This window comes from Primulina huaijiensis, chromosome 1, assembly GCF_012295235.1.
Source record: "Primulina huaijiensis isolate GDHJ02 chromosome 1, ASM1229523v2, whole genome shotgun sequence".
Taxonomy (NCBI): domain Eukaryota; kingdom Viridiplantae; phylum Streptophyta; class Magnoliopsida; order Lamiales; family Gesneriaceae; genus Primulina; species Primulina huaijiensis.
The window spans coordinates 5,027,338-5,049,762 of NC_133306.1; the positions used below are offsets into that span (position 1 = coordinate 5,027,338).

The 22,425-nt window shown below is 33.7% G+C and overlaps 2 protein-coding genes across 3 annotated transcripts; both read right to left on the reverse strand.

Moving 5' to 3' along the window:
- Positions 1 to 1,790: 1,790 nt before the first annotated feature.
- Positions 1,791 to 7,737, reverse strand: LOC140979361 (protein STICHEL-like 4). The gene is made up of 6 exons (XM_073444726.1): positions 4,862 to 7,737; positions 4,479 to 4,698; positions 3,745 to 4,254; positions 2,902 to 3,505; positions 2,531 to 2,594; positions 1,791 to 2,093 (listed from the first exon to the last, which is right to left on the reverse strand). Exons 1-6 carry the CDS (start codon positions 6,923 to 6,925, stop codon positions 2,001 to 2,003), a joined length of 3,555 nt encoding a protein of 1,184 aa, XP_073300827.1. The 5' UTR covers positions 6,926 to 7,737; the 3' UTR covers positions 1,791 to 2,000.
- A 5,456-nt stretch (positions 7,738 to 13,193) lies between these two features.
- LOC140979369 (probable alpha,alpha-trehalose-phosphate synthase [UDP-forming] 7) lies at positions 13,194 to 17,829 on the reverse strand. Of its 2 annotated transcripts, none has more exons than XM_073444737.1 (4): positions 17,638 to 17,829; positions 15,035 to 17,316; positions 14,679 to 14,952; positions 13,194 to 13,966 (listed from the first exon to the last, which is right to left on the reverse strand). In XM_073444737.1, the coding sequence occupies exons 2-4, from the start codon at positions 17,008 to 17,010 to the stop codon at positions 13,649 to 13,651; spliced, it is 2,568 nt and encodes an 855-aa protein (XP_073300838.1). In that variant the 5' UTR covers positions 17,011 to 17,316; positions 17,638 to 17,829; the 3' UTR covers positions 13,194 to 13,648. The 2 variants fall into 2 exon arrangements, with proteins under 2 accessions (XP_073300838.1, XP_073300845.1); XM_073444744.1 differs by having other exon boundaries at positions 17,575 to 17,808.
- Positions 17,830 to 22,425: the final 4,596 nt, after the last annotated feature.

The window sequence follows — 22,425 nt, forward strand, 5'->3', positions numbered from 1 at the left end:
CATGGATGACCCAAATAAGATATTCGTCTCACAAAATACGATCCGTGAGACCGCCTCACACAAGTTTTTGTCATATTATATTATATTAATTACTTCAATTATACTGTTTGTTCAATAAATAAAAAATTATTTGGTTGTATTTGGATTGATGAATTTGAAGCTGCTGATTTCAAATCTATAATAACAAATAAGTTGGTTTGTTCGGAGAAATCGTACTATACAAAAAATTTCAAATTCATCACAACATCGAGTCATTTCAAATCCTCTCATCAAATGCTTTATCAAATTCGAATTTATATCTCTACTTATTTATACTACAACTATATTAATTACAATGAATTTCAAACTCTTATAATATTATAGTCATTTGAAATTTATCAAGATGTGCATAATTATAATATAAATAAGTAGAAGATGAAATTGAGTTTCTGTTATTTAACTTATTTAACAATTAAAATAAAATCAAAATCATGCATTTCAAATGACTTAATACACATGTAACCTTATGTTTCAATTGAATGAAGGTATTCGATTTAAGGAATGATTCGATATATTCATTTCAGATAACACATATCTCATATATTTTTTAAATTCATCACAATTATTATTAAAATTACTTGCGAGTTGACTCTTCCAAGTGTACTTCTTTATATGTACATTTTCGATGTTCCAATTGATTCATTTGTCTTGTGCGGTGCTATTGTTGATAATAATAATAATAATGATGATAATAATAATAATAATGATGATAATAATAATAATAATAAACAACGAAGACTACTGAAATCCAACCTTTTTCTAAATAAAATCTAATAAAATATTTGAATTGAGAAAATAAGGCGAGGAGATTGTCAAAATCTGGATTATTTAGCAATTAAATAATTCAAGGGTCGACCAGAGACTTGGACCAAAGCTTTTAACCTAATTCACGTGGCTGCCCATTTTCTGTTTTGCGTGATTGTTATGTTTTGGTACTTGACCAAATTATAAGGCCCGAAATTCTTATNCATTAAAAAAAAAAAAAACAATGCCTATAACGTTACTTAAAATAAATTAAATATTCTAATTGAATCATATTGTATAAAAAGTCACGTTCTCAATTATTTTCGATATGGAATTGTATATGGTTTTAGACTAATGCAATCTTCTCATTTGTGTTGGATTGATGATGTATTCAATTTGCAACGAGAGATTTGATTTAGAAAAAAATTCGATGGATTCATCTTGACACTCATATTGAATGTATTTAAAGTTTATCACAATTATTATTAAAATTGTATAACTTGATATGTGTTGGATTTGAAATTTATCGCTCAAATCATTTCTCAAATCATATTGTTTCCATCAAATCAAATTCATCAATCCAAACACAATGTTTAGTTTAGTCAATTCAAACAAGTCAAAGAATTTGAAATACATCATTTCAAATTCATTGATTCTTGCATAACCTAATTCGATATTATTTTACACATTAATGTGATATCATGTTCCTTGAAAACCCAAAAATATAAATAAAAATGTTTGAAACTAATGATTTTTAAAAATTTATTTTGTTTCTGAAGTTTGAGAGAGATTATATATATATATATATAATCATAAATAAATAAACGAAAACTAACAGAGCACTGAAAAAAGTTTTGCACAGAAACTGCTGTAGGAAAATTTGTGCAGAGGGAGATGTAAACCACAATAACCACCATTCATTCACATGCAACAGCAAGTAAATAACTTCGGTATTACACGGGAGATAATTAGCCTATGAATCTAAGCACTAAAGAAGAACAAAAAAATGGGAAAAATACATGATTTATTCATATTTGGAAAGAAAACTAAAAACTGAATCTTGATATTCATCATGGTCTCCAAGATTATCTATTCTAAGTTATTTCCAAACAAGAAGGATTTATCAAATAGAAAGCCATAAAAGAACGTGGGCATGAATGAATCTAACTAAGACACTGATTTCAGAGCAGAAGCAATTGAAAACGAGTCCTAACATCTTACCTTCGAGATCTACTGGTGAGACACCTTCCGCAGGAGATAAATTTTAGAAATGTACGTGGATTCCTTGTTCTGATTCTCAATCTTGAAAGCTGCACGCGTGAGATGCAGTAAATATGAGTAATTCGTATAAGCACATTGTAGAAATAAATCATCAAGTGTCTGTTTGTATGGAAGCATAACAATCCAAGCAAAAATTATTCAAATCTCCAGATGAAATTCACTATATTGCATTGCATTAACAGGATCACGTCTCTATGTACTAGACAGGTAAGCATCCCATCCTCGAATCAATATTGACAAAATCGAGAAATTAGAAGGTAAGGTTGGAAGAAGACTAGATAATATTTTTTTATAACTGGATAAGTCTCCTTGTTTATTTTAAGCTCAAATGCGTGCAACTAGCTCATCTAACTTCACCATACTAACAATGTGCTTTTGTGTCGTGAACCCTATTGGGCATTAGTGTAACCAAAATAACAACAATTTCTGAAATCAAAGCACGAACCTCTTTATTTTCTACATTTACCTTTCGACGTGAAACTGTTGGAGGACTCCAGCAAAACAATCTCCTTGATCTTGGTTCTAGTCTCCTGCAACGAAATCATTATATCCATATGGTATCATTGACAAAACTGCCAAAATATATTGTTCAAACCAAAACAAAAGACCACCAGGAAATTATTGTGGTTGCCATTTACTAAGCCTTCTGAAGTTTTGTAGGAGTGGTTAATAAATAGATATTTATAGACACAAACATACACACATACGCAAGTTTCCCAAGTCAACTCCTACTCGCATACGGACTACAGAAACAGACCATCCAACCAGAGTCCAGAAAGTAATAAAAACTGGTAACAATAACATGTATATGTCACCCAATTGAAGAGTGATACATACAGATTTTCTTGTTCAAGTTTTTCAGCAATGGAGACTGCCTTACGCTTTGACCATCCATTTTGTTGTGAACAAGCGTCTGTGTGCTGAATTACATGGGCAAGAGATAATCGGCTTCTAACAAGGCTAAGACTCTGATTTCTATCTCCCAATTTTCTCTGACCAGGAAATGAAGTATTGGTAGACGTCTTCTGTGATGTTTCTCCAGCTAAAGCACTCTCACTCTTTTGCCTGTCTAAGTCTACCTTTTCATCACTGTTTTTAATACCGATATAATTTACTGGAGAAGCTTCGATTTCAACAATTTCACTTCTACCCAATCTAGCGGAAGAAGCATCTTTATCTTGGAGCCTTCTGGTATCACTACGATTTGCCGAATTAATCCCATTACTAGCGAAAAGAATGGGTTCCAAATCTAAATGGGATGGAGCCTGAGATGCTTGTAATAAAATCGGTACAGCGCCAATATCTTTTCTTGTGTCGTATCTGATCTCTATGTTCACAGGTGATCTAAGGACCAACTCAAATGCTTGGAAGATGTACGAACTAAATTTTTCGGCCTTGGATTTTGTCAGCTGCGAATTGAACAGCAATTGCACAGTCGGAGCTGCCAAGAAAGGCCAGCTGTTAAGACAAAAAACCCTAACATGTATGTTTTATTAAGACATTGACAAAACTATTCTAATATAAATTATGCTCTTATTCTATGCAAGTTTTATTGGCAATTCCAATATAAATATATTATTATCCCATGATATGTTAATATACAAAAAACTACTTTTAAAGCATCGCTACGACATTGGTGAAGTATGGCATAAGACAGAGCATAACGCAATATGATAGTACCTGCACCATAACTGAGAGAGATCAGCTTTCCCTCCTGATACATGAACTCTTTTATGCTATTGATTGGGATTTTATCAAGCACTTCCAACCAAATTCCTTCGAGTTCGCGATGAAACTTACCTTGTACTTGAACCTTATTTATTTTATTTTTATCACTGGAGGTGGTGTACACCTGTTGAGAAACCATTCCATTTCCGACACGACCCTTCTCTGCAGTAACACCCTTGGCATTTTGATAAGCATCCCCTGAACTTCCGGATGGAACAGCTGGCATTTCAGCATTGCTTTTCCTTGGCCTCTCTTTTAAATAATCATTATTCAAGATTAGGGGACTGTGATTCATACTGGTATCAGAGGAGGAACTTCGTACAATGTACTGTTGATCAGGAGCCAGTTGCAGCAATGCAGCAGTCAGCCAAGTCATCTTGTCATTTGATACCCTCAGCTGTTTTTCTGCTTCGGACAATGTTTTCAGTGCTTGACGCAGTTTTTCCATGTCTTCTTTGGTTACTGTCGTGCAAAGGGAGAACAAAGAATAAAGTTTTGGCTTACCCAAAGTTTTGAACTCTGAAAACTTGTAACATAAAGCGCATTTCGTAATTCAAAAGCAAAGGAAATGAAACAGCAATGTCATGACATTTAACTACAGCATGCAGGACAGAGTAGGTTACAAGAAAAACATTTATCCCAATGAAACATGTGGGGATCAAGAGATACTGGATCGTGGGACTTACATATTTGTCGCCGAAAAAACTTTCTTTTAGGCCTTCTTTTGTGAAAATCATAGTTTCCAGCAAGAATATCGGTTATGACTGTAGCAAGCTGTGACATCAATGCCAATGGCTCTACACCAGATTCCATAATCTCTCTAAGATTTTTCACTGTATTGACAGTGTCTGCAGATAGTGCCAAATCAAGTAGATCAACCAACTTCTCATCCGAAATAAGCCCAACCTATAAAACAATAGAAGAGTTTCGTTATACGTTTTATGCATCTGGAATAAATGAAGCCAAATAGAAGAAAGGTAATCTGTAACTCATGAGTAAGGTAAAGAAAGTAATCAAAAGCAAATACAAAGAGCCAAGATGGTGAGCAAGATCGGATTAGGGCCCCTACCAGTTCTTGAACCAGGCAAAGAGAAATTCTCTGTCCGAGCAAACTTAATTGCTCCAGAGTCATCTCAGCCTCCCTCAAAGATCCATCTGACCTTGATGCCATAAGCTTCAGAGCATCCTTATCAATTTCTATGTCTTCTTTGGTTGCTATCCATTGCAGAGTATATATTATGTCTGCATCCTTCAACTTCGGAAAAAAGAATTTCTGGCACCTGGATATTATTATATGAGGCAACACATCAAGACTTGAGCAAACAAGGATGAAAACGACACGCCTAGGGGATTGATCAATGACCTTCAATATTGCACTCCAACAATCCGAAGACAAAGTATCACATTCGTCGAATATGACGACTCTGTAATGAGATTGATGCTGCGAAGTAACCATACTGTCAAGAACTTCAATTATGCCTTGAAAGTCAATGTTACTAATCGGGCCAATTTCCCTAATATTTCGATTTTTTCCCGTATTATGTGCAGCACAAGAATTGCAAAATCCACAAGGTTTTGAATGCTCTAAAGACTGGCAATTTAAAGCTCTGGAAAATATGCGGGCACAGGAGCTTTTACCAGTTCCATGGGGACCGTAAAACACATAGAGCAAACCAACCTTTCTTTTTGCAATAGCATTTGAAAGAGCCTGCACCACCAGGTTCTGACCCACCAGATCTTTGAATGTTCTAGGCATGTATTTTTGAGTGAGATTTTGATGCATATCATTGTGTTGCCTTCGAAATTTATGTTGCTCGTGGGATCTACCTTCTGATGCAAGATCGGAGTCGATCTCCTGCTTAAGCAGATTGTCTGCAAATATGCCCAACTCTCCTGAGTAACCATGATGCCAACCAGCACGATCAATGCTTCCTTGAGATCCAGAAGCATCAAGCAGCAGAGGCAATGCTTCCCCCTCAGATTTAGACGAACTTGAATGCTCTGACATGACCGGCATATCTGAGATATCCCTCCCTTGGGAAATAGAACCACCTCTCTTTAACCTTGTATCAGATAACCCGCAAGAAAAGCTCCTGCCAGCCATGTCAAGAAATGACTTCCCTCTGTGGTGAATGCTTGACCAGTTCCAAGGAATACCACATCCATTCCCATGAATGCCAGAGACATTTTGATCATCATGCTCTTGTGCTCCCTCTTCAATATAATATTTCTGAGGAGCTCTGCCTTGAGCAAATGAGTTAGAGGCCACCGACATTTCATTTTGAGTTTCAGCTTCTTGGGCAGCAATGTAAGGCCGGTTTCTTCTAGCCCCTCGAAACCTGCGTCTTTTTGCCCTGTTCACACTATTACCATAACTGCGAGTGCTTGCTCCTGCTTCTTCAGATATTTTTCCAACCTGTTTCTGCCTTACATTGTCAACATTTCGAGATGAAGCTGCATCATTGCATTCATCTTTAAAGTTTCTTAACTGGTCAGAAACGATCTCAAGGTGTCTATCTTGTCTGTGACCGAGATTCTTTTTGACAGTCTTGTCTCGCAATTCAGAGTTTCCAGAAACACCACCGGCGACCAAACTATTTCCATGTTGTGGGCAATCATCATGCCAAAACATTGCATCACTTTCCCTGGACTGTCTACTAGATTCTTCTCTCTTGACTCTTCTTCGTCCCCGAATCTCATCCTTTTTATTACGGTTGCTCACAACTGTGGCTGACCTCTCATTATGCCTGTTAACCTGGCCAACAACTGTTTTTGACATTGACTGAGTAACAATTGGAGGGGAGCTACCTGACATTCTTCCACTATCTTTAGGCCGCTCGCTGCCAAAGGACCGTCTTGAATTGGCCAAGACATCCTTTTCCCCTCTTTTGTGACGTGCATCAAATACAGAAGGAGATTGCCATGAAGGACTCGCAGAAGGATCCCTTAAAGACTTTGACCTCTGAAGGACAACAAGGTCCCTCATAAGAGCCCTATCAGTCAACATGGGACTATTCTTATGCATGTGATTCTTCAAATGAATGCAATTTGTTAGATGAATGTGATTGCGTAGATGGTCGCTAATATTATCATTCACATCCTTGAGTATCCGGTCACGAACAGCCCTGGTCATGATCAGAACATAAATCGATCCACAGGAAATGTTCTTGAATTATGCCAAGAAACCATGCTCATGATTTACAAGAGTTCAAGGATTCCCGAGTAGTCCCCTGGCAGATGACTTATTAAATTAACCCAATCCCTAGCGATCAAAAGCTCCCTCCACCATCATTGCGCCCACAAAAATTAACTCTTTGCAATTAAAACTCGCGCAGTTTATAATCACAACACAAGATCCCTAGTATTAAGACGCAAATCTTTCACCGTTTGGGACATCACAAATAACAGAGCAAGAACAAAACACACCTAAACGACAACAAGAAAAGGTAAATGATTTTTTCTAACACGAAGCTCGAACGAAAAATTATAACTTGAAAAACTCTTGCAGTTCCCGCATTTCGAACAAGAAAGCACCGTCCTTTATTCAATTTCTCACTCTTAATATCACTCAAGCATTTCAACAAACAGCGGAAAGAAGCTTCAAAAGGGGCTGAGAATCTAGAAAATTGGTGGCCAAAATCTCAGTCACATGGACAAAATGAGAGATATCACCTGAATCTCGGAGTTAAAACACAACTGCCCACTACCGCTATACAAGCAAGCTACCCGTTACAGTCATCAAGTGTTTGCATCCTCCTACAACACCCTTTCTTCCCCACTTTAACAGACTTTCACGAGGGATTCTTTCAAGAAAACGATGGAACAAGCCTCTATTACATTTTCCGCACTAAGTTAAAATGTTCAAAAATACAACGAACGCACACTGTTTGTGACTCGTACATTTTGGAGTGTTGCTGGATAATCGAAAATAATGGGATTTTACTAGAGAGAGAAAGTATCAATCTATAGAAGAAGGGGGGGGGGGGGGGGGGGGGTGTACCGGGTTGGTGCCTGGCATGCTATTGCTGACAGATTCCCTTCTGTTTTTAAATCCAAACGATAAACTTGTTAGGTTAACGTTATTAATTTATTATTATTAATTCTGAAATATATATATATATATATATAATAATAATAATAATAATTTGATCGTACAACAAAATAATTGTTTTATTTTATACATTTATTTGGGATGAAGAAGAGTTTTTTTTATTAATTAAACCGAAAATTGTAATATTAAATAAAATTATTTTATACCATTTTGATTGATGTAATGTAATAGAAAATAAAGCTAGAATTACGCGATACAATAGAAAAAATATAGCATTGAGAAATAGTTTATCAATTTCAAAATTTCGTCAATGCATGAATATTTTCAAATTAAATCAGTTTACGATAGAAGAGACTTAAATTCTCATTTTATGAAGTTATTTTTTTATTCATTTATTTATTTTCTTCTTTATTCGTTCGTTTTAGTTTCAACTGCGTAAAAATTTAAATTCTTTTTACTCAACTCTTTAATAAGTTTTTTTCCCTCGTTTGATTCTGAATTCACAATAAAAAAATAATATTCTTAGCATAAAAAAGTACTACTTTTCATAGATGACCCAAATAAGATATCTGTATCACAAAATACGACCCGTGAGACTGTCTCATACAAGTTTTTGCTTGCAATTTTGATATGTTGTCTAGTAATCATACTCATTTTTGTGTCCACCGTTAAAGTGATATTTATCTATTGAACTTGACGAATCTTATCAAAATTATATCTCAATAATATGAATATAGACTCAACGACGATCACAGAGTGATATATCAAAATTGACAGTATATATTTGTTACGAAGTATCTTGGAAATAACTACGTTATAGAAAAAGCTTCTGCAATTTGAAATTTGCGGGACCAAAAGGAACCATCAAAATGCCGTTAAAAGCAGAGTCAGAAGGGGGTCCGTATTTTTGTAAGGGTGGATAGGACATTGGAATTTCGGATTTCCATTAATTTCGCCTCCATTTTTAAATTGATTTTTATAATAATAGATTTTTTTAACATGTGTTTATATTTACGATCGTAATCGTAAGTAATATTTTTGACATAAAATATAAAATTTTTATATGATTATCTAAATAAGAAATATGTCTCATAAAATTGACTATTAAGACTGTCTCAATTTTTTTTTATGTTTTTATAAATAATATTATAAACCAAACATAAACTAGAATTTTCATAGCAAATTATGACAGAACATCTTTAAAATCCAAACGGATGGAATTATGTCACCACCAAACCCCCAAGAGCACATTTATACTTAAAAGCATTCGAAAATATGAACCACACATTTTTTTATTGTTGAACATATGAAGATCCATATTGGCAATTATATTAGATGCATTATCCATATTGGCAATTATATTAGATGCATTGTGTTTTTTTTAGCTTTAATTATATATAAAAATATGAACCACACATTTATTTATTTTTATCAAATTGGTTGTGTCGCATATAAAGTGCGACAGCATGTATCCCTAGTTGTANCCCCCCCCCCCCCCCCCCCCCTCCTGCCCTTCAAATTAACTTTTTTTAAATTTGAGTTGATTTAGAGACAAATGAACGTGACATGCAAATCAGTAAGCATATCTTATCAATTTTCAACCGTGTTATTTATTGTCGGAAATTAGACAGTACCTAATCGTATCAAATTGGATTTTATTTGAAATAAAAATTATGGATTACAAAATTAATTTGTTCCACTTTCGTGCCTTGGAATGTCGTGTTTCAAGTTTCAAGAAACTTTAAATTTTATATATATTATACATAAAAAATAATAATTCTTTGTAGACGTAGGGTTTCTTTAAATATTTAGGGTCACCCTAAATACGACGTAGTGTGATTTTTTTTTTCATGTAGAAATTATTTATTTAATTTCTCAAACGTGTGTTATATAATCATAAACTAGTTTTTATCGGGCATCGTTTCGTACAAATAATCATACACAATTAATTACACATAATAATTTCATTTCATATTTGAATCAAGTTTTACAAATGATAAGAGTTAATCATTATATTATATACATGTATATGTATATATCATCTCAATATAAGAAAAATAAATTTCCGCAGCACGTCATCAACAACGTGCATTAAAAGCACGCTGCGAATATTACTTTTAACAGCGTGCACCCATATGTGCGCTGTTAATATTGTTGCAATGGACAGAAATAACGGTGTGCATTAAAAGCACGCTGCGGATAGTAATGCGGATATGTGTGCTGTTAATAAATTATATAAACGACAGCGTGAGGTTATATATGAGCTGCTAATAACCTATACAATTTTTGCAGCGCACAATAAAGACACGTCGTTAATAATATTATTAACCGCGTGCATGTTTATGTGTGCTGTTAATAGTAAATAATTTTTTTAAAAAATCGTGTCTAGACATTAACGGCGTACATTAATCGCACGTCGTCAATGTTATTATTCACGGGATGTTCGCAATTTTGAAATTAAACAAAATGTCGCTATATTTAGCGACGGTTTTGATTAAACCGTCGCACCTTTTAAATTAGCGACAGCTTTACTTAAACCGTAGCTATATTTTTAAATTAGCGACGATTTTCTAATATCGTCGCTATTAGCGATGGTTTTAACTCAACCGTCGCTAATAGTCGTATTAACAACTGTCGCTAAAAGCCACGGTCTTTCATAACCGTCGCTAACGTCGTAAATTGTCTATAAATATCCGCATTTTCGATCCATTTTCCTCCACACCACTTCACGACACTTAAAATTTTTCTCTCTTAGACGGTTTTAGTTTCGATTTAGAGTACGTTTTTTCGTTTCTATTTTTGGTTAATTTTAAGAGTTAGTGTTAGCTAAGATCATAAGTATTGTTAGCATAGTCAGATTGTAAGTTTTTTTAAAAAATTTATTAAAATATAAAAGTAATTTTTTTTATTTTAACGAAAAACGTAGCGACAGATTATGATATATCGTCGCTAAATTTAGCGACGGTTTTGTTATAAATCATCGCTAAATTTAGAAATATTAATAAATATTAATGGCGTACATTGCACGCTGCGGATAATTGTATTAACGGCATGCATATGCACACCGCGGATAATAGTATTAACAGGTTGCACATGTACGCCGCGAATAATCTTGAAGTTTCAACATATTGCAGTTGTGCAGCGTGCAATGTGCGCCGCGGAAAGAGAATTTGCACGCTGCGAAAAGTCATTTTTGTTGCAGTGTCTATATATTATATATCATCTTATCGTTCGAATCAAACAATATCTGATCGGATTTATACGAACCGAAATATAATAATTGATATTTGGGAAAATTATTTATAACATGGCTTGTAACCTACTTAGAAATTGGACGAAAAATGCGTAAAATGTGATTAAAATTGTAAAAGAAAATGTTATTTTTAATTCTAAATCAAACATGAAGCAACTTTTGAAAAACTCTATAATATATAGAGATGTACGAATCCAATAATTAAAACGAGGGTGAGCTAAATGTTGGAGATTACTTATAGTATATTATATTAAAATAATGACCATTTTCTTTAACCCTGCCTCAGAATAGGATGATAAATAGGATTGAGTTCATGATAGACTTAGCAAAAAAATTAATTCACGGTGGATCAAACATTAATCCCATGTGTTTGGACGAATAACAATAATTAAATTTACAATAAAAATAACGTCTCGTAAGATTCTTCGTTATATACCATCATTCAAGATATGTTTTCATTCGTACACAAGCAAACAAAGTTGTCCGCAATCTTGCTACGGTGCCTCATTTACTTGTTTATCCCATGATCTGATCACTTTTTCTAAATTTTATTTATAATGTTTTGAATGAAGATTATAATTATTTTAATTCTTAATAATATTATTTATGATATTTATTGATTTATTTATTTGGAGCTTTAACATCCAGTTGTATACAGTATAGGCGGGGCCGGCCCTGTCGCATTAAAGCTACAAATAGAACTAACTGCACTCATCCATGAAAGTTTTGGACTAGGCCTAGCCACGCGAGTGAGGCTATAAATATGTCCCTTTTCAACTCAACTATGTCTATTTTAACACGGTTTTACGGATTTTTATTCGTGAGACGATTCAATTCTACTCATATTTACAATAAAAAATAATAATTTTGACGTAAAAATTATTATTTTTTCATGAGTGATCCAATTAGAATATTTGTCTTACAAAACATAAAATCGTCTCACAAGAATTTATTGTATAAGATTGATTAGCTTGTATTGGATGAAACAAGAAAACTATAGATATTTTCTTTCATTGTTGTCTCGTTATATACATCACATTATTTGAGGAAAGCACATAGCTAGCTTAGCTTGGTAGATTAAAATATAAATGAAGAATGATTATTAACCGATCAAACTAATTATGTGGAGTAGCTCCACGTGTTCTCTTGTCGTTACATTAATGACATAATTAATTGCTATAATTTTACTAAGAACATGAAATTTGAGTTTCAAAATAAAAAATTTTGGGTTTATTTGACGTCGGTTGATCTAAAGAGACTACATGTGTATATGAATGTAGATCAATACATTGCATTACGTGAAAAAACAATGTGACTCATCTATAATAAGAGTAGGTCTCTTGTGAGACGATCTCACGAATTTTTATCTGTGTGACGAGTCAATCCTACCGATATTCACGATAAAAAGTAATACTCTTTCATGGATGTCCTAAATAAGAGATCTGTCTCACAAAATATGACTCGTGAGACTGTCTCACACAAGTTTTTGCCTTAAAATAATTGGATCAACTCTTGGGGTCAAACTAACCAACTTGTTGATAGTGAACGGGAAAAAAATATTATGATGACAACAAAACGATCTTTTCTACATGTATTTAAATATTTCTAAAATATGATTATTGTTCTTCAAAAACTCAATCCCTTAATTTCTCCAATATGTTATTAGAAATCCAACCAAATCTATGTTTTAACATAAATCGAACGTGTAAATGTACATCCTATCTGGCCATGTATTTCATCTAATATTATTGCATATTTTGGGCATGAGCGAACGTGGCGGAAAACATGATTGTTTTTTCTTGGAAAAGCTCGAGTACGCCTAGTTTCTGAGTGGTATAACTTGGGATACGTGGACCGAGCTCTCTGTATTATCTTAAATTTAAGACGAGATCAATTAAAAAATAATAATAATATTGGAAAGCTCTCACAATTTAGCAAATCACTTGATAAATATTCGATTTGTTTGCTTTACATAAACCCGGCCAAACTGATTATTAACAAATTGCCACAATTATACTTCAGCTTAAGACCATAAATTGATTTAAGAATCAATGGTAAGTTTAAAATGTCCAGTTCCTCTCCAGGTAAAAAATGCAATTCAACTGGGAGAAAAGACATTGGTTTCTTGCAGCGAAGCGATTTCCCATCTGTCAAGAATTTCTAGTATTTACAATTAGACAACAGTTCATTCAAGGGGGTTACTACAAAGGGTATAAAAGTGTTCAAACTCCGGGAAAAGTTGTGTAAAACAAACTGACAAAATCATCTCCACGAGAAATCTTCCCCCTCAATAGCTGCCAAAATTCCTGCACCCAAACTTCCGCAATACAACTGGCACGATAAGCCTTAAATTTCAAGCAACGAATGTCATCATAGCATAGCCATTTCCAGCGACTCCCCTTCAGTCAAGCCAAGATTAACCAAGTCCTTAAGTTCAGCATGCAATCGAGAACATGATAGTCATGGAAAGTGAAAAACTGTACAGTATCACTTCGAACTTCGACTTGCTATGACTATGAATGCACAGGACTTCAGTATCCTTTGTGAATAATTCAAGAAGAAATCTGAAGAGCATGCATACTCGCTATAGGTGGTAGGGGCACAGACTTTTCCGCGAGAGCTTCTAGCATGGCGATGACTTCTACTGTGTCGTCTAAATAATACTTGGCTTTACTTGGTTTCTGTCCAACGGTGCAGGCAAAAACTGAAGTATTGGAGGAAAGAACACCTTTGTTTACTGCATCTCCAATCATCTCAAACATTTCTTCGTCAGATCTATCATCGCCAATGCATAGAACAAAATCAGCCTGCTGTCCATTTTCAGCCATGGATGTGAAGATCTTTTCTGCAACTAAACCTTTACTAAACCCCTGGACATCAGAGAAAACAATTAACTGGCACATATCTACTTTAAAGGTGCACAACAACAGATGCATACGTCATGCAGCTGCATTAGTGGAAATCTTAGAAGTGCCGTGTTGAAGAAATATAATCATTCCAATCATTACTGTAGTAATTGTATGACATCTCTCCGAGCTAATAACTATTTCCTAAAATCTTGGGACAATACAAAAAATTAGTGAATATAAAAAAACCGACTAAATTTGAACATAATATATGATAACTGCTAAGTTAAAATCAAATGAGGATAACTAAACATTACTACTAAATTAAATTGTTCAAAAGAAAAAAAAACGATCAACATAAAATGTCAAGTCAGTTAATAATTAGAGTTTCAAAATCTAAGCATTTATGCAACGTTATGTGCAAGTAAAGCATAAAGGGAAACAAGCAGCAACAGGAAACAGAAACTATGCCAGGTGCAAGCTCAAGGTTCAGTTTAACTAGCATGAGAAGACTTCATAGGATTGCCTCGGTGGTGACAACTATACCCATTTCCACATATCGAGAGAATAACAAAAGTTAGGAAGCATACAACAATAAATAATTTTAAGCGAGGACACATAACAGGAAAAATTGAACCTTGTGCATCAATAGAATAACGACACCTCAGTGAATGATATCCGTGTGAATCCCGCCAAGAAAAAAAAAAGTAAAATGTCGTTTTTAACTGTCACATACCTGGGGCTTCACTTCAACAATGAACTGACCGCTTTTTACAGCGACAGGTTCATTAGCTAGCACACTTTCAAGGTGGTCTAACATTTCCTTAGATTGGCAGGATCCAAAACCAGGATCTGCATCTCGATGATGCCAAACGATCGCACTCTCTTTTGCTTCAATATAGGAGCCATCTGTAGCTTCTGTATATTGATTCATCACAGGCTCTGCAATCTGGAGCCAACCAAAATCAGTGCTATGACCGCAAGTCTCCCATTCTTTATCAGCAGACCATCTATTATACAAGCCAGTTAGCATACAAAGAAAATACATCATTGAAAAACAAATATAAAACGAAGACACATAAAGAGAGACACCTCAAAAAGTATCCATGTTCTGCCGCAATACCAAGATTTTTGCAAGGAGAGAACCATTTGCCTAAACTATCCTTTCCTCTCCCACTAACAAGGAATACAGTGTTTTTATCATCACCACATAGTGTATTGATGATTGAGATGACTTCCCGGCTTGGATTCTTATTGATTGTTGTTTGAGGTATGATAGTACCATCATAGTCCAAGAATATTGCCCTGATTTTGGCCCTTGAATAAGCAGACGAAATGGCATCAATGGTTAGTTTTTTAAAATTAGGATCAAGAGCTACAACTCTGAAACCAAAGCTTAAACCAACTCCCCAGCAGCGCCGCCTGAAATGGTCTTTACAAGTTCTCTCTAAATCTTGGAAGAAGCTTTGAGACCAATAAGCCACGTCATGTGTGCTGATGTACTTGTAGTGTTTCTCGTGTCGCAACTGTTTCTCTACATCAGCCATGGAAATTGCTTCATTCAATGCTTCAGCAGTCGCTTCTGTATTCCATGGGTTGACTCTGATAGCTCCACTCAGTGATGGGGAGCATCCAATAAATTCAGACACAACTAGCATGCTCTTCTTCGGAGAACTTGAGCTAGATTCATCCTCAGAGATGCCTTGTCGACATACCACGTACTCATATGGTGTGAGATTCATTCCATCACGTACAGCTGTAACGACCACACACTCAGCTATAGAGTAATATGCAGCTCGTTCAGTTGGCGAAACAAGTTTGTCGATATAAACAATCGGTTCATAACCAGGCTGTCCAAAAGTATCATTGATCCTTTTACAGCTAGCATGAATTTCAGCTTTTATTTCCTCGAGATCCTTACCCTTCCCCCTCGCCGGATTTGCAATCTGTACCAGCACTGCCCTCCCTCGCCACTTTGGATGCTGCTTCAACATTTGTTCCATAGCCAAGAGTTTCAAATTGACACCTTTAAATATATCCATGTCGTCAACTCCAAGCAATATAGTTTTTCCTTTAAACTGTTGCCTGAGCTCCCCAACCATCCACTCCTTATTAGCCTTATTGAGAACAGTCTCGATCTGTTGCATATGAATCCCCACTGGCATGATTTTTATTCCAACTGTTCTTCCGTAGTAATCCAAACCAATAGAGCCCCTTTTTGACTGATACTCCAAACCAAGCATACGGCTGCAACAAGAAAGGAAATGTCTCGCATAATCAAATGTGTGAAAACCGATGAGGTCAGCATTCAGTAATGACTTTAAAATTTCTTCCCTCACAGGTATAGTCCGGTATATTTCTGATGAAGGGAAAGGGCTATGAAGGAAGAATCCCATTCTTAGCCTGTTGAAACACCTCCGCAAGAAGCTTGGCAAAACCATCAGATGATAATCATGAATCCAAACATAGTCATCATCTGGATTTATTACCTCGATCACCTTATGCGAGAAAATCTTGTTTGCAGCAACATAAGCTTCCCACCATGAGCGATCAAATCGACCTCCATGACTTGCAGCATATGGAAGCATATAATGAAATTGTGGCCACAAATACTGCTTACAAAATCCATGATAATACTTGGACAAAATGTCCAGAGGAAGAAAGGCTGCAACACACTTAAACCGGTCCAATAACAATTGTGCTACTTCATCTTGTTCACTGGGCTCAACCTCAACCTTCAATGACCCAATATATAGGACTTCTGTATCAACAGGTAAACCATCCTTTATGTGCAACAATAAAGAATCTTCGTCCCAACTTAAGCTCCATGCCTTATTATCTGGCCTTCGCTTAGCTTTGATTGGAAGCTGATTCGCTACAATAATAACTCGATCTGCAGCAACAGATATCGCAGCATCCGAAGAAACACTATTAGCTTGATCATCATCAAGCTCTGAAACAACCCCAGCAACAGTCATCACACTAGGTAAGCGCTTTCTTTCAGGACTCATCACCGGGAAATTACCATACGCTAAATCCATTAGGTTAGTATACGACCTAGACAACATCTTCACAATATTTTATTCAAGCACAACTCCTCGAAATGATCGATCGGATCACAGCCAAAAAAAGGCCCAACAGTTCTCTCTAAATTTGCCTTTTTTGGGATGAAATCAAAGAACACAGCGTACCAGGATTCCTTTTGAATAATCCTCCTTTCCTGAACCCACCAAAGTTGCTGTTCTAGTCTCAAACCAAGAACAAGCCAAAGAAACCTGCAATCAGCGTACCAGGATTCCTTTTGAATAATCCTCCTTTCCTGAACCCACCAAAGTTGCTGTTCTAGTCTCAAACCAAGAACAAGCCAAAGAAACCTGCAATACGTACATTCACAAAAACCTACCATTACATTCCATGCCGTCTCAAGACTCACCAAAACATAATAGATCCTATAGCCAAATGGAAACCCACATGCCCAAAACACAACCCAAAAAATATTTTTTTAAAAAAAAAAACTTCAATTCAGTCACCCGCAAAAAAAAAAACAACTCAATCTCGTACACGACAGTAAATCCGGCTCTATTTCACAAGCATCAACCAACACATAAGCGAAATACATAACAGGATAATACCAAAACAAAGAAAAGGAACTTCTGTCAGCATCATGTCAAAGAAAACGAAAACCGGTCACTGACCTAAGCCAATCAGATTAAAGTCTTTGGCGTAGCTTTTCTGATGATCTTCGATGCTCAGAATCCCAAAACTCTGCTTTCAAGCCAGAAAGAAATCTAGGGTTCAGCCTCTCTCCCTATTTCTCCATGTCAATGTGTTTTCTTTGCTTCCAGTTGAACTAGAAAATACAAAATTTATCCAACGAATTAAAATAATATTGAATTGAAAATTTGAAACGGATAAGATCGGCCAGCAGAAACTTTGTGGTGACAGCTGGCATGTTCGGGGCATTTCTGTCACGCGCTGTTTCTCCGGTTGGTAAAATGTTTCTGTTCCGCGTGTTCCACACACGTCCTCCCCTTACCTTAAATTTCATCAACATTAGCGAACGATGATCTCTCTTTATATAATATTTTTTATAATTTATTTGATTCCTATTTAAATAAACATCAAAATATAATTATAAAAAATAGTGAAAAATTACATTATAATTTTGATATATGAATTAAATAAATAAATAAAAAAAATACCAAAGAATTGAGCATGCGATTTGATGAGAAACAAACACACTATCTGCTGAGCTACAGATGATTTGCTTTAAAGTATTAACATTTTATTAATATATAATTATTAAAACAAACCATGACACCAAATATTAATATTAACTACTCTAAGTGTATTAAGTTTAATAACATAATAATATAGATAACAACATAATACCATATTATTGTCACATTAAATTTTAAAACCAAACTAATTTTATAAATTTATTCACCCAATTATTAACTCAAAAAACAACTTTTTTTTTATAAAGCACGTGTAGGGGTGGGTACGGTACGGTATACCATACCGAACTACGGTACCGTATATCGTACCGTAAATATCGGTATGGAATACCGGAAATTCGGTATACGAAATTTTCGATATGAAAAAGTTCATACCGGATACCGTACCGACACCGAAAATTTTGTCGGTATACCGAAAAAATGTCGGTATATCGAAAATATTATCGGTATACCGACATATTTTCGGTATACCGAACTTAAATTTTAAAAAAAAATAACAAAAAAATTATTTTCACCGAAATATCGAAAAAAAATAATTACGTACCGATACCGATACCGAAAATTTCGGTACGGTATCGGTACATCGATTTTTTCCGTAATTTCGATTTTTTTTCGGTATGATATTTCGATATTTCGGAATATTTTCCCAACCCTAAGCACGTGAATCTTCTCCACACATCATTCTAAAATTTCCATTTACTATCTTTATTTAAAATCTTAATTTATATGATATCATAAATATATACTTATGATATTTATGTTAAATAATTACTAATAATATAAATTATTTTTGTTAATAAATGTTAATATTTTTATTTAATTAATTAATATTAATATTAATTTTCAATAAATAAAAAATTAAAAAATGAAAATGTCGTTGACAAAAAAATTAAAAAATAATGGAAAAAAATGCATTTTTATCATTCCATTTCTCATTAAAAACAATCATATTTCCATTTAATATTAAAAAAAGATATGGCCGACAGCTGCACGCATGGGTCGTGCCCACGACCCATGCTCGCGTTCCGGACACGCGCCTGTACCGAAAAGGCGTGCAAAACACTTTCTGTCCGCGTGCTTGTTTTTCAAAAAAACAAAATTGGAAGAGTTCGAAATGCGAAGGTGCACGCACCTATTTATCGCAATGTGGCATCGACGACTAAGTATTCGTTGAGTAACGTTTGATCCGTCGTATAAGATAAATAATACCAAGATAAATAATATTTTTTAATAATAAAATATATAAAAATGATAATTAATATAATATTTGATTTGATTGATTAATTTGATTAAATTTGAAATAATCTATAAAATATTTATAATATTATTTATTAAGGGTAATATTGTAATTTCAATTCAATGATTTGAATGATGTGAAATAAAAAATTGATGATTTTATTGAGATAAGATAAATGATTGGTAAATAGATAAATATACGATGCACCAAACATAAGATTATATTGGATAAAAATGTGGATAAATAATAAAACGAACCAAACGGTACCATATCGGATAATTGTATCTTCTCTTAAAAATAACAAATTTAAATGTAAACAAATTGATTTAATAATAAATATGTTTTAATTTTTTTAAAATTTTGTTTCAATTTTTTCAAATTATTTGATTTCATGAGTTGTAAGATTATTAGTAACTTTAGTAACCAAAAAGTTATTTGGTAGGTGAAATTAATTAAAATTTTATCCCAATCTTCTTCTATTTCTTATTTTTTATTTTTATTTATTTTTCACTTTCAATTTTTTCATTAATCACTAATAATTAGTTCATGAATAAATCTTAAATGGTAAAAAATTTAAATAAACTCTAAATTTTAAATTTTAAAAATGACAAGAAATTTATATTTTCTAACAAAAATTTTATTCTTTATTCCAACTCATCCACGACACTATTCACTTTTCAAATTTACAGTGGAATATTGTCTAACATAACATTTAAATTCCTTGTATATTTTAGTACGTAAATTTTATTAATAATTTAATTATATATAATTCAAATTATGGTCAATTTTTAAAGAAATTTAACCAGAATATACCTAATGACATATTTAAATTTGAAAAATTAATTTTTTTAGTAGAAAAATTATGTATATTTAAATATAAGTTATAAGGGATAAAATAAGTATTTTAATTAAATTTTATTAAGAAATACCCTAATTTCACTAATATTTATTATTTGTGTCATTAATAAAAGTTACTATACCAAATGTTATTTAATTAAAATTTAATGCATCAAAATTTATAATTTTTTATCCTTACGTGATTTGAAATTAAATTTCTGTACGTAAATATTAACGGTCAAAGAAAAATAAAAAGAAAATTCAATTTTACAGTAATGATTGTGGTTAGGAGACTGGAGACCGAGTAAATAAGTAAATAGTAAAATTACTAAGATTTAACCACGTGGCACAGGTAACGGATAAGGCACGTGGACTAGACGGCAACGCCTAGTAATGGAGAGGTGACATAACCTATGACATCACGGTGACGATATGGCGGCACGTGAGATCCCATTTTTTGTTAAATGGAGTGGTGTGCTGGAACAGCTGGGTGAAGTGCGAAATGTCGGAATCGGCCTTCGCCTTTCTGGGGACAACGAAAGCGGAGGGGACCGCAATGGGGTTGTTTGGATGAAGATAAAAAGAAGGAGAGTATGCGGGATGACCGCATTTCCTCGGACTCATCATATCTTAACGGGTAATACTGTTTCTGTTGAGTATGCGGGATGACCAGCAGGTAGACATGCAGCAATTCCTCGGACTCATGGGCCTAATAGCCCGACCCATTAGCATCAAGTAGGTGCACTCTGCACTGCTATAAGTATAAAAAAATAAAGTTGTGCATTAGCTAACAGCTATATCTTTTGACATACTAATAAACGCTTGATCCTAACAATAAAAAATGCGGTGAAAGTATGTTTTGTTTAGTAACTTCAATTTTTTTTTATTATTAGTAACTTAGATTTAAGTTAAATCTCAAACAAAGATGTTATGTATCATTATTAATAATTAATAAAAATATAAATGTATCAAATTATGCGGCCAATTTTCTCTTACAAATTTTCACCCAGTCATTTCATAAAGTGAGGTTTGATATTTTAGAAAATCTGATCATCCCTAGACACCCACATAAAAATTATAAATTTAGATTTAAATACAAGATTTTTTTATTTGAAATACTTTCCATCCTCATCCTAAAGGTACCACCAAAATGATAAAAGAACACCACACCCTATTGTTTAGCAAATATTTTGTTTTATGTCTATCCACAATGTTTAGGTAAGGTTAAATTGTTGTTAACAATTAGTGAGTGAGTAGCTTGATAAATTGTTTAAATTATCCATGGATAAATAGTTTATTAGGAAATTTTGAAAGTCAAATTGTTAACCTTTCATATATGTATAGTACCCTATGTAGTACTTTGTTCAAGAACAAGAACAAGAACAAGAAAGACATTAAAAAATTTAACTTACATGCAAATGGAGGGTTATTAACTGCGAGTCAGAATTTATCTGATGTTCTAAATCGTGCTACATTTTATTCAAAACAAATCAGTTTGTACAAATTATTAAAAATTAAACATCACGAATGAACAAAATACAATTAATTATTGATAAAACATACAATTTATCTATTTTTTAAAAATAAATGGATGCTCAAAGTACGATAAATGATTAAAATGATTTAAAATAATATATTGATGATTTTAATTAAAAATAGATTAATCGAATATTTTATCGATTGTTAATTATATTTTATTAATTCGTGATATTTAATTTTTAATCATTTATACAAACAAAAAGTTTGTTTAAGCAAAATATAGAAGGATTTGGAGTGATTTTGTCTCATTAATAGGCCATGTGTGCTGATGTACTTGGAAATGTCTATGAAAGCTCATAATGGCCTTGTGCACATTCCATGGCATATTCCGCCTATGCCTTATCCATTTTGTCTTATCCTTTTTATGTAATTAAAAAAACTATTTAAGATCCATTTTTATCACTTAATCCAACACTGTCAATGCATATTTAATTTGATGGATAATTTATTTCACTGTTACTATATTTCTGACCTTATTAGACACGTTTACTAAATATTTATTTAAAAACTTCCACAATAATTTGACTCGATTATTCAAAAAGATTTATACGATCATCTGTCAGATAAAAATTCGTTGTCACAAGCTAGATATTTTCATGACTCAAAGTTCCATTGCTCGAAACATTTGGGCT